We start from the raw sequence: 12,919 nt of genomic DNA, 5'->3' as shown, positions 1-12,919 counted from the left end.
GGCGCGGGAGCTGCGCGGGAGCGGAGGGCCCTGCCGGCGGCCGTACTCACCCGGGCGGCCCCGAGGCTGCGCCTCCTGCTCCGCGCTCGCTGCCCCAATCCATCGATTTGTTCCTGGAAAAACGCGGCGCATTCTTATAGCAGCTACGAGCAATTAATATTGCATTAACCCTATTAAAAAAAAAAAAAAAAAAGGAAAAGAAAGGGGAAAACCCGCACCCTGGCAAAGCCATTTATTATTAACGCTAGGGTAATTGGAGACCCGAGACGCGGGTGTGTGCGTGTCGTGGGGCAAGGCAGGCAAACACAGGCGTGACAGTGTGGCGGGAAGGAAGGGGAGCCGAGGGTGGCTAATATTTAATTTCAGGTCTGTGGTTTTCTAATTCGAGATTAAAAGCAGTCACGTCTTTGAAGCCAGACACTTGGTGTAAATGTACAGTTAAAATATTCTATTCCACGGTCCCCAGACAGAGCTCTGCTACTCCCAGGCTTCATTAAATTTTAATTATCATCCCAGACTGGAGCAAGGAAAGAGGGGGAAGACTGTCCACCTAATTGCAATTGATAAAGGCAAAGAAGCCGAGATATTTTTCCTCGTCGTGCACGCACAGCAGTTGTTTTTGTTGTTGTTGTTGTTGTTTTAATGCGGGCAAAGCCCGGCGAGAGCAGCGTGAGCATCTCCGCCTGTAGATCTGCTGTTTACAAAAGATGCACGTGAAGGAAGGCCGGGAAGTGGTGCTGTAGATGGGTGTTGGGGGAGAGGGGGGGCTCTTGGAGGATCTGGCGAAAGATCAACGGGAGAGACAAGGACCCTCATTAGAGCTCGTCAGCTTATTGTCTCCCAAAACAAAGCCCGCCAGAGCCTCAGCCCTGCTCGGCCCGGGCAGTGGAGGGGCTGCCCTGGCGCCCGCCCCGGTTCTCCCGATCCCAGGCACCTCTGCACCCCCACACACCCCACCGCCCCCCGGCTCTTCCTTGCCTTTTCGTTTGTTAATCATCTCCAAGTGGGGGACCGGCAAGTACGGGGAGAAGTCGGCTAATTGCCCCAGGTTTTTAATCCGGGAAACTAGAGAGCGATCTATCTCCAGGCAGTAAAAGGTAAAAAATAAAACCCACCGCGTTTGCTTTCTAAGCAGCTTCCTATTATCACATCGCCACTTAATTTTATTTCCATTCTCTCCAAGTTAAATAGAAAGCCGAGCTCACAGGGGAGCTGCCATGTGCCTACAGACTGGGGATGTCAAGCAGAGAGACTCACTGTGCAAAGTTAATTTCAATTCCCGAGGAGGATTTCACATTCTCGCTCGCTCTGACCCACAGTAATTAGCTGAGATAACTAATGATTACTTACTTATTCCTTGTAATTATCTGGATTTAATAATTCGCTGTGTAATTTATTAATTCGCCCGTAATAGCCTTTAAGTGAATGGCTCATTTAAGAGGGCGCAGCGGCGGTTCAGGGGCTGTTCGCCTCTCGCTGCCTTCGCCTGCTGATGGTCTTGGGGGGCTCTCTGCTGCTTTTGGGCTCTGCCTGGGCCCTGCCCGCGCCGGGCTCCCTCACACTGGCCCCCTGACCCGCCGCTTCCCTGCTTCCTCCTGCCCTACCTCACCTCTCAGAACGAGCCCCGCGCCCGCGGAGGTTGCGCGGCAGCCCAGCCCACGGGGAGGGGGCAGGGAGGCACTGCCCGCGTAGGGGGGTCTCGGCGGGGCGCGCAGGGTGCGCTGGACAGCACCATCCCCTCCCAAAAAGCTGCCAGCCCCGGCCGCGGATGGAGGAGAAGGCAACCCGCCCTGCGCGCCCGCGGGGCTGAGCCGTGACGCTGCGGTGGCCACGACGGTAATGGCAGGGACAAGGGCTGGCGGGGCCGCGGGGAGGGCGGGGGTGTGGACACCGCCGAGGACACAGCGCCCGTGCCCGCCGGACCTCGGGACACCAGGTCCTGCCTCCGCGCCCGCGGAGCCGCCGGCACTCTCGGCGTGCCCGGGCGGCTTTGAAGCTGCAGCTGGAGCTGGTGGCTGGGCGGAAATATGAATATTTAATAGCGGTTCGTGTATGATCTCCCTCCCCCCCTCGCCCGCCGCCGTCGGTTTTTTCCCCGGCTTTTGTGAGCGCCGCGCGGGGAAATTACTTTTCCCTTTTTAAATTCGGGGTTCCTTGTCGCGCGTTTGCCTGCGTGGCACCCTCGGCTCCCCCGCGGCGTGGGGAGCAGAGCGGCTCGGGGAGCGGGGGCTCGGCGGGGACACCCCACAGCCCTATGTCCCCCTCCCCGCGCACAGCCACTGCGCGCACAGGCCGAGCCGCGGAGCGGAGCTGTCCCTGGTGCTGCCGCCGCAGCCCGGCGCTCCCCGGGCCGCTCTCCGACCGGGCCGCGAACCACCCCGGCCGGGGGGGCACGGAGCTCGGGCAGAGCCTGGCGGTGGAAAAACAAGAAGCAGCAAACGCGCTTTGCCAATAAAACGTTAAAATCCTGTTTTCTTTTTTTTAATGAAAGACGGTTTAACAACATTTAAAAATAACTTAGTACATTACTAGAATAAATAAACGTCCTATTAACAAAACAAAACAAAATAAAAACCCAAACAAAAATCAACGAAATCGGGTCATGTACAGAACTTAAGACTTCAAACAGTCTCGGATAGAACAGCGATACAGCGAAATTTGTAAGAATATATCTATATGTGCGTCAACGCCAATGAAATATTTACAATACATACAGGTACCCAACAGAGTACCCTCAGTTTATTGTTGTTGTTCCTAAAAGAAATGTACCAAATCGGTTGTGAATTTACAAGCAGTGCAGCCTTGCTCGCTCGCTCGCTCCCCTTTCCTACAAATTTTAATTTGGCTTTTCTACAAACAGACTTCCAAAAAGGGACTTTCCTCCGTGGAAAAGTATTGCAATTAAAGGTAATAAATAACCGAGCAAATAAATAAATAAATAAATAAGCAATCGGATAGATAAATAAATAACCGAGCCGGTCTGAATACCGTCGCGATACATCTTTGAAATCGAGAAAGACGGATATTGTGCTGGCAAGAAACCCGAAGCGACAATTTCCCCCCCCCGTTCCCCCCCCAGCGCTGTCACCTACGCGGCCATGTCCTTTCTCACTTCGGGAGCAGCGTGTGGTGGGGACAATATGGGAATCCCCATTAAATATGTAACGCGGTAAACAAATACCTCGGACAGTGAATCAGGCTACACAAATAATGTAGGACATCTACTATAGGGTGCCGACGCCGTACGAATAAGAATACTCGCCAGAGAAATACCTTAGGTTCAGGTGACAATTTACAAATGGCCAAAAGGGACATTCAGAAGAAGAAAAGCTCACGTTCATAAATCCTACCAACACAAAATATTTGATTCTCACTAACAATTTTTTTTACTTTTATCAAGACTTAGATTAAAGAGGTGTAATTAATTAGAATGAGCACAAAATGAAGTTGCTAGAGAGATAAATTAATAATTTACAAGGGGTTGTTTGGCAGTAATCTAATAATAGCTTTTGAAGACCAGTGAACACAGCAGGATCAGCTCTTTCCCTAAGCGTTATAACTTCAGAGAAGGAAAAGGATAATAACCACAGTAAAAATATATATATATTTATATATTTATATTACGCAGTGTAAATGCAGAAAAACCTGCCATCTGTTTTTTTTTAATCATTATTATTATTATTATTATTTAAATCAAAATACTTTTTAGACGTCTCTCGCGGTGCGAAGCCTCAACTCTAGATTCAAGTTTGGGTCCCGAGAAAGCCATGACATCGTGGCCACCCCGCTGCCACCCGGGCGAGGTCTGTTAGGAATAAAAACCAGCGGTACTTGCCGGGGCAGGTCCGGGCGCGGCTCCGCGGGGAAGTTCCCCCCGAAATTTGGGCGCGGGGCAGGCGGCGGGGTGGGCTGGGGTCGTTTGGGGTTGTTTTCCTCCTTTCCTCTTTGTTGTTTGTGTTGTTTATTGAATTTTTGTCGGTGACGGTGACGCTGATGCTGTCGGTGCTGCTCCGCGGCCGGCTCAGATGCCCGCCGAGTACTTCATGCGCTTCTGCTTCTGGCGCTGGTTGCAGAACCAGACGCGGACCACGTTCTTCTTGAGGTCCAGCTTCTCGGCGATGGCGGCGATCTTCTCGGAGGAGGGCCGGGGCTGCAGGGCGAAATAGGCCTCCAGCGAGCGCTTCTCGGGGGCGGCGATGGAGGTCCGCTTGCGCTTCTTCTCCGCGCCGCTGAAGAGCTCGGGCTTGGCCAGTTTCTCGCGGTGGGACTTCTCGGCCTCCTCCAGCCACGCCTGCAGGATGGGTTTGAGAGCGATCATGTTGTTGTGGGAGAGCGTGAGAGACTCGAAGCGGCAGATGGTGCTCTGGCTGAGGGAGCCCACCCCCGGGATCTTCAGGTTGGCCAGCGCCGAGCCCACGTCGGCCTGGGTTACCCCCAGCTTGATGCGGCGCTGCTTGAAGCGCTCGGCAAAGGCCTCCAAGTCGCGGGGGTCGGCGTCCACGTCGCTCATGCAGCCCATGTGGGCCGGCAGCCCGTGGGCGTGGGCCATGCCCAGCGCCGCCGGGTGCATGGGGTTCATGCCGGCCATGTGCGGAGCGTGGCCCGGCGTGGAGACCACGGCGCCGTCGGGGGCCGCCATGGCCCCCAGCGCCAACCCCGGCGTCAGGTGCTCCAAGAGTTCCCCCTCCAGCGCCTGGTGGGGCTGGTGGTGATGGTGGTGGTGGTGGTGATGGTGGTGGTGGGTGCCCGACAGGGCGGACGGGTGGGAGATGGGCACGGAGGAGGAGGAGGCGGCCGAGGTGCAGGGGATGGTGTTCATGGTGTGGTACGTGGCGTCCGGCTTGAAGGGGCTGTGGTGCGGCGGGTGGTGGTGGTGGCTCTTGCTCGGGGAGACGATGTCCACCGCTGCCAGGGCTTCGGCGCGGGCCAGCAGGCTCTCGTCCAGACCGCCGAATATATTGCTCTGCAATTGCAAATAGAAGGCACACATAACGCTCAGCAGGGAATTCGCCTCCCCGCGCACTCCGCCGTGCCACTAAAACCTTCCCAGCATGTTAAAAGAGAAATCCTGGAGAAGGGAGGGGGGTGGGGTGGGGGGGAGGAGAGGAGAGGAGAAGAGGGAGCGAGCGGGGCGAGGGAGCGGGCGCGGCGCGCAGCCGCTCGCACAGAGGAGCCGCGGCAGGCGGGCGGACGGACGGACGGACGGACACACGCACCAGCCGCACGCAGCATCCCAGGTCATAAAAATTAATACGAGCGGCAAGAGCCGCCGCATGCATAAGTTGGGCGAGCGCCCGGCGCCGCCGGGTGATTTGCTGCACGGCCATGAAAAAATCATCAGGCGGATCCGGGGGGCCGCCGAGGGGCTCCCCTTAAAGCGGGGCGGCGGGCGGCGGGCACCTACCGGAGGGGCGGGCAGACAGGCCCGCCGCATCGCCTCCGCGCCGCCGCCGCTGCCGCCGGGGCCGGAGCCCGAGCTGGAGCCGGAGCCGCCGCTGCCACCGGGGCCGGAGCCGGAGCCGGAGCCGCGTCCGGCGGAGCCGCCGCTGCCGGTGCTGCTGGGGGAGCTGGCTGCGGGGGCGGCGGCGCCGGCGGAGGGACAGGGCGAGGCGGTGTGCAGGGCCGAGTACTTGGTTTCGTGGAGGCCGCCGCCGCTGCCGCCGCCGTGGGGGAGGCCGAAAGGCTGCTTGCTGCTCAGAGACATCATCATGGTGCTCGCCGCCGCCGCAGCCCGGCCCGCCGGCAGCCGGCCGCCGGAGGAGGGCAGGGGCGCGGGGCCGGGGGCCCGAGCGCCCCGGAAAAGCCACAGGAGCCCCGCGCCCCCACCCCCCGAAAAATCAAAAAAAAAAAAAAAAAAAGAAAAATTTCCCACTCGCCCCCCAAGCCGGCTGCCCGAGCCCCGCCGGGGACGAGAGGGAGAGGCGGCTCCGGCGAGCCGGGGATGCGCGGGGAATGCGCGGGATGCTTCCCGCCCGCCTGCCCGCCCTCCGCCCGGGCGCTCGCCGCTGTCCGCCGCCGCCTCTGCTCCGGCGACGGCCCTCGCCTCTCGCGAAGTGCCCTCCCCGCCGCCGCGCCGGTGGGTTTTACTCTCTCCCCTCCCTCCCCTCCCCTCTCGCCTGTCACTACAGCCCAACTCCTCGGGAAGGGCCCTCCGCGCCTGCCTCCTCGGCCCCGGCCCCCTCCTCCGCCGCTCCCTGCCCGCCCCCCGCCGCTCCCACGCCCACGCGTGCTCCCACACTCACCGCCGCGCCGCGCCCCATCGCCTCCCGGAAAGGGGAGGGAAAAAGCCAAAAAGGCAAAAAAAAAAAAAAAAAAAAAGAAAGGTGGGGAAAGCGACCACCCCACCGCCTCAAATCCACCCTCCATGAAAAGAAAAAATAATTAAAAAAAAAAAAAAGGAGGAAAAAACGTCCCGTCCAGGCTCACCACGAACCGGAGTGTCCCGCCGCTGCTCTGGCACCGCTCCGGGGGGCGGCAGGGGCGGGGGGTGCGCCGGGCGCTGTGCGGGGACAGCGCAGGGAAAGGCTGGGAGCAGCGGCCAGGGGCTGCCCCCACCGGAGTCCCCCATCGGCGGGGAGCCGGAGGGATTCTCCTGCAAAAGCGCACCGCTATCCCGCCAATTTCCCACGCCTATCTAATAGGAAAAGAAGTAAAAGGAAAAAAAAAAAAAAATAAAATGAGAGAGAAAAGAAATCGGGAAAAGTCAGTTTTCCTGAAGGTGGTCGGGTTTATTTCCATGAATTTCACTTTGCAGCAGAAAGGTTAAAATAAGTGCTTAGGTGTTTAATTTCTCACCTAAACAGCAGACTTGGTAATTTTAAGGGAAATAAAAAAAATTACATTGTATCAGCTCTCACTGTCGCCAGCTCGGAGAAATGAAATAAATCAAAGTTAAAAGCTTGAGTATCATTTAATTATGGTGTGAATAGCGCTTGGAAAGAAGTAGAACAACATCTCTAAACAAATTATGGCCGGGCCAGGAAGGAATTATTAGATTGAAATTTCATTTAGGCTCGGGAGACACGGCGCTTCAATATGTAATCTGTTATGCCTCATCTGATTTGTATGCTTAATTCAGCTTGACGAATTTATTAGTTTTCATAATAGTAAAAAAATTGAGCAGCACTATGGGCTAATGCATTGTGTGTACTATAAATTGTATGTCACCGTTGAAAGGCTGAAGTCTATAGAAATCTTTTATTAATGACAACATAGGAAAGAGGATTTTCTTGCAAGCCTTTAAGGAGTTCATGCCAAACCTCCGCGCTTCGTGTCTCGGTAGGCTATTAACATATCGTCATACTAATTAGGGTACTTCATGAGTGATATAATTTCAAACTTTAAATTATGTTCTAATTAACAAGGGTTGTCCAATTTGCTTAATCTTCAAAAGGCTTTTGGCTTGTCTAATTAGTCTAAAGCATAGAGCATCTCCAACGCCCAAGAAAGAGCGATCAATAATATTTTGCGCGTTTTGAGGCGATCGCGGGGCGAGCCCACGCGGGGCGCGGCCCTCCCGTGGCGGGCAGGGCTGGCAGGGAGGCCGCTGTCCCCCGCCTCCCTCCGCCGGGGTCCCCGCAGCGCGCCCGGCCGCTCCTGCGCCCCCGCCTCCGCCTCCCCGGCAGCGGCCGCAGCCCTGCGCGCTTCGGCGCGGCCGTGCCGGGAGGTGTGCGGGAGAACGAGGGAAAGCTCTCGCTTCCCGGGGAATTAGAAAAAAAAAAAAAAAAAAAAAAATGAGGAGAAGAAGAAGAGAATACCTCGTTGGCACGGGGAGGTCCGAGGGCAGCCAGCCTGCCGGGTGCGCGGAGCCGGGGAAGGGGCTCTGCTCGCCCGGCTCTCCGGCTCAACTTTGGCGGAGAGAAATGAGAGGAGGAACACCCCCCCGCTATACATTTAACCCCTCCCGCACTGAGTTTAATTACTCGCAATAGTTGTTCTAATGTATGCTGTCACACGGGAGAATTGAGAACGCATATCGTTAATATGAATTAATCTTGATTTTAATAGCAACTGACAACCGATCTCCAAAACGCTGAGCGCTCATCGCCGCTCCGAACGGCCGCCACCGGGACGCGGAGCGGCGCGGCCGCATAGCTGGGCCAACTTTCCTCGGTGCCGGGCCCGGTGGTGACCCCGGGGTCCCCGCGGTGGCTCTCCGCGCTGCAGGGACTCGGCGCGGCTCCGGCCCCGCGCAGCGCCGCCCTGCCGCTGTGCCCGCTGCCGGCAGCGCCTTGCCCGCGGCTCCGCCGCCCAGCACACCCTGCCTTCCCCTTTTCCCCCTTTTTTTGAGTGATTTTTTGTTTATTTGTTCGTCTTTGGGTGTTGGTTTTTTTCCGTAGAGCCCCCGCGCTGCCCATCTGCACCCCCGCTCGGTGTCGGGAGGGGCGCCGGGGGGAGCCGCAGCAGACGCGGAGCCTCCGCCGCCCCCCGGCTCCTCGGCGGCCCCGCGGGCCCCGCAGCCGCCTCTGCGCACCACTGGGCTGCCTAAATAAAAGGAGAGCCCCCCCCTCCAACTTACCCACGCCCACACCCTGACCCACGCAGACATCTGGGGAGAAATCACTGTCGCCTCTCATGTATCCATGTTCTGATTTACGATTAAAATTTAAAGACGCGCATTCATATTTTACCGAACCTAATGCGCCCTATGAATTTTTAATCCATTAAGATGCGGGCTACACTTTGAGCAAACTCTACCTTTGTTTTGAGGGCAGGGCAGCGCCGGTCCCGGCCCTGCCACCCGGCGCCCCACACCGCTCCCGGTCCCCGCCGCCTCCGGGACGCTCCCCCGGGGCTCTAGGCGCGGGGGGCGACCTGGCCCCGCCGCCGCGGGGACTCCACGGGTGCGGACGGATGCACCGGCCCGGCATCCCCGGCCCCCTCGGTGCCCTCCATCCCGGCATCGCCGCCCTCACCGGCCCCTGCTCTCCCTCTCCCCGCTCCAAATCTGCGGCCGCGCCGTCGCCGAGAGCCGAGTCAAGTCACGAAGTCAAACTTCAAGCCCGGAACGATCAATGAAGAGTTTTGCCGTCCGTGGCGCCTCGTGCTTCCTGGCACTAAAATAAATGCAAGAAATCGAAACTTAATTACTTGAAAGAAATCCAGAAATCCCTCTGCATAATTTATCCAGGCATTTTTCGTGGCGTTTGTGTTGAATGCACGCGTTTGACTCGGCACGCTCCTCTCCCCAGCGCCGCCCCCCTCGGCAGGAGCGGGGCGCCGGGCGGGCGGGGTGTGCTGGTCCGGCCCCGCGGACCCCCGAATCCCCGGACCCTGGAACCACCTCCGACCGAGGGGCAAGGGGAGAAGACACTGGAGAAAAAACCCTTTGTGCACCTCTCTTTTCCCCCATCTGAGAGCATCTCCCGGGGCAGGGTGGCAAGCGGGAACCTCTCCTCCCCGCCTGCAGGGTCTGTGCCCTGCGCAAGGCACTCCGCAGGTATTTTCGATCAGGAGTGCCTGATGTAATAAGCTGAGTCTCCTAAGCGTGATGGAGAGTGCCAATAAAGTAACTCAGTTATTCTGACAAATTTCCCCCCTCTCTTTGATGATCCTCCTGTGGATCCCACACTCCTTCTCATGGGTAGGGTATGACACACCGACTGGCAATGCAGCCACGGCCTCCTCATTTGCCATCCAGCCGGGCTGATGAGAGTCCTGCTTGGTGAGCCTTTTGCTGAATTCATTAGGACTGGAAGTCTGCCGGCTCAGGAGCAAACTTTATCATAGACACCTCATCGAGAACTTGAAGTAATGTTATGAAAGAATGAAAAATACATTTGGGAGCTGCCTGGAAACTGAAGTACATTTTGATTTAACTTACATTAACAGAAACCTAATGTAGAAGTGAAGGGATCTAACAAAACCATTAATAATTTAAAAATAATTACAGATAGTCTATCCTTACTATTCATAACCACTCAACATTTTAGACAAAGAAAGCTGAATATTCTTCGTGGGAGAAAGATGTGAGCAGACTGCTAAGCAGGAGCTGTCCAGCTCACACTGCCTCTCCTCTGCTCACTTACACCGTGCATTCCCCACAGCACCCAGGACGTTATCTCAAAATTGCTTTTCCAAGAGGGAGGGTGGAGGTGGAGGCAGGCCCTTACTTTGTACAGGGCCTTTTGGCAGGTATTTGGCATGGATTTCAACCCCTCCTCCTTGTGGGAGCTGCTGTTTGAGGTGGGCCCAGCATGGCAGAGGAGACCAAGAACACTCCCAGACCTCCTCAGGCTCTGCCAAGGCTCTGCCAGCCCTGGGGACCTCAGGAAAGGCCTTTTTCATCCAGAGCCTTGGCTAACACCAGTGGCAGTGGTGACTCTCCTGCCCCATATTCCATGCCATTTAGCTGGTATCAGCACAGAAATCACTTGCTTATCTTGCCATGACACTGTACAAAACTTATTTTTAATACATTCGTTTTAATTCAAGTTTCCATTGTATGCTTTATAGCTCAAGGGCCATGAGTGTCCTGCAAGCCTGTGATTTTGCCTGTGTTTCTGTTTGGGTTTGGTTTTGGGGTTTTTTTGAGATATGCTCACTGTCCAAACACTGTAAAATCAAAGCAGCTGGATATGCAGCAAACTTCACTGCTCTTCCTTATACACCAAGATAAAATTGTGAAGAGGGAAATTCAGACATAAAGTGGCTTCTTGAGGAAAAGAAACACTGGATTAATACAAAGCAGACAAATTCAGATCTAAGTCTCACAAGAACCTAGCTTAAAAATAGCCTCACAGGTGGCATCTCTCCCTAACCATGTCCCCGACTCCTGCTTGCATTGAAAACATTAAGATCTCATGGATCATTAAAAAAAAATCCTATAAATCACACTCTGAATGTCCTTGGGACTCTGCTCTTGCTGATTTAGACAAAACCCTGGTATCTTAGATTAGCCTTCATTAATTATTTTCATTAATTTCCCTTGTTATAGATGTATTATCACAAATCATATTCCAAACACATTCCCTAATTAAGCACGAAATTCCTCTCTCCCTCCGTATGCCATTTAACTGGAGCAATGAGGACACGTGTGTTCAGCCTGGTGCCTGGAGGCTGGTGCCAGGCAGTTGGTGCAACAAAAGATGGTGCTTGCATATCAGTTATCTTTCAGGACTTGCTCTAACTTAGGGAAAATATTGTGATTTTTTTAATTTGATCACCATTATGGGCATGTCCTCAGCTCAGAGCTCTTAATCCTTGTAAATTTTCGGTATCTTCCATCTATTTTTCAAGGTAAATCTGAGTTCCTTTTCTCCCCCTTCCACCATGCAAGGTGTTGGCTGATCTCTTTGCATGTCTCCAGGATTCACCAGGCAGCCTTCTCCTTTTAGCCAGGACGAAAACATTATGACAGTTGATATGCATTGGAAAATGGATGAAAACCTCGTGTTTCTGAGCAGGTTGTCACTAATGAATAAATGCAATTTAAAAAATGGCTTAACAGTTGTGCCACTGGCTCAGTGTTGTAATTCAGAGCCATTAAATAGTGTGTTAAAATACTTATTAGGGAGACAGGGTCCTGTAGCCCCATGTGAGAGGTGTGTAATGTACAGTTGTGGTATTGGGTGTGTGCCGTACCATGGACTGTGCTTTCCACAGTCTCTGTAATTTTGGTGAGGTCTGGCATGGACTCATCCTGCTTCATGAATGGGTAGTGGAAAACATCTGGGAATTGTTCTGTTTTCTCCCTCTAATTCAATGTTCACACAATCAGAGCATGATGGGACTGGAACCTGACTGGTGGGGAAGGCCTACTGGGACCAGCATCTCCTGGAAGTATCAGATGTGTGCTGGAGCATCAGTCCCTGCAAGGCCAGGCACGCTGGGCTCAGACCTAGTCCTTGAAAACCAGGCTTTAGCTCCCAGTAGATATATCTGTATAGAACAGTGCTGATAACGCTGGGAGGTGTCCACCTTGTATATGGGCATAGACACTTGGCTAAGTTTTATTCAAAGCTAATCACAAATCCTCTTCTTTTTTTATTGGTTAAAATTCAGTAGAAATGCTTTCCACCTTTTGTACAACCTCCGGGCACACATCAAAGTCCTTCCCTTCCCACACAGAGCACGGGCAGGCATCCACCTGTGTTCCCTACCCCTTTTTATAAATGAAGCATTGCACATTTTGAGGACCGTTAATATAATGAAATCAAATTGTGAAATGCATCTGCAGCTTGCATCAACATTTCCTGTTGGAAACAGCGGGTTAGGACTGTGTTATCACGTCTCTTTCCCAGTCCTGAGACAGCCATCGAATTCCAGTGAAATCTCTTACAAAGGCAATCAAGACGATCAATGGGAGTTTTGCCAGGAACATCAAAGCTTATTAAATGGTTCTGTGTTAAGAACTCCAAACACACACACAGAGGAAAGAAGACAGATCAGAAAATGGAGCTATGAAGGTAAAGAAAAATTGAAGAAAGCAAAGAAATGATGCCCAGAAAAAAATACAGGAGATTAATAATTGACAGATGCACATACAGCAAATCCAAACCAGAGTTTAAAATGCAGACAACTCAGTCTATAGCCTGTAACACAAATGCCTTCTGTGGAGGCATTTTGTCAAAAGAACTTTTATCCACACATCCTGCTTTAAATATTTTGCTGAATTGGGGTGAACTAAATTTGTGCTTAACTGCTTTGCTGTTTGTTTTGATGGGGGAGACCTGGCTCAACCCAGATAGGCTGTCATTTGAAACCTTTCAAATCATCAAACTGCATGTGTCTGACTGTGTCTGTTGCAGTGTATGTATAGGAAATATAACATCAAATTGTATTTTTACTTGTTAATCCCTTAGCAGTTCTGTTGCCTGGTAGGTGCCCTGACATAGTGAACTTTCTTCAGTAAAATGCATTTTGCTTTCCTTGTTTAGGCCAGCATGTTTCCTTGGGTAAGTGAATTTGTTGCTCAAAA

The 12,919-nt window shown here is 53.8% G+C and overlaps 1 protein-coding gene across 1 annotated transcript; it reads right to left on the bottom strand.

Annotated features, from left to right (window-relative positions):
- Positions 1 to 3,878: 3,878 nt before the first annotated feature.
- On the bottom strand, positions 3,879 to 6,033 carry POU4F2 (POU class 4 homeobox 2). The gene is made up of 2 exons (XM_085058190.1): positions 5,405 to 6,033; positions 3,879 to 4,963 (listed from the first exon to the last, which is right to left on the bottom strand). Exons 1-2 carry the CDS (start codon positions 5,708 to 5,710, stop codon positions 4,022 to 4,024), a joined length of 1,248 nt encoding a protein of 415 aa, XP_084914316.1. The 5' UTR covers positions 5,711 to 6,033; the 3' UTR covers positions 3,879 to 4,021.
- Positions 6,034 to 12,919: the final 6,886 nt, after the last annotated feature.

This window comes from Lichenostomus cassidix, chromosome 4, assembly GCF_008360975.1.
Source record: "Lichenostomus cassidix isolate B80296 chromosome 4, HeHo_3.0, whole genome shotgun sequence".
NCBI lineage: Eukaryota > Metazoa > Chordata > Aves > Passeriformes > Meliphagidae > Lichenostomus > Lichenostomus cassidix.
Note: the sequence above shows the minus strand (reverse complement) of the source record. Positions and strands in the feature narration are given on the sequence as shown.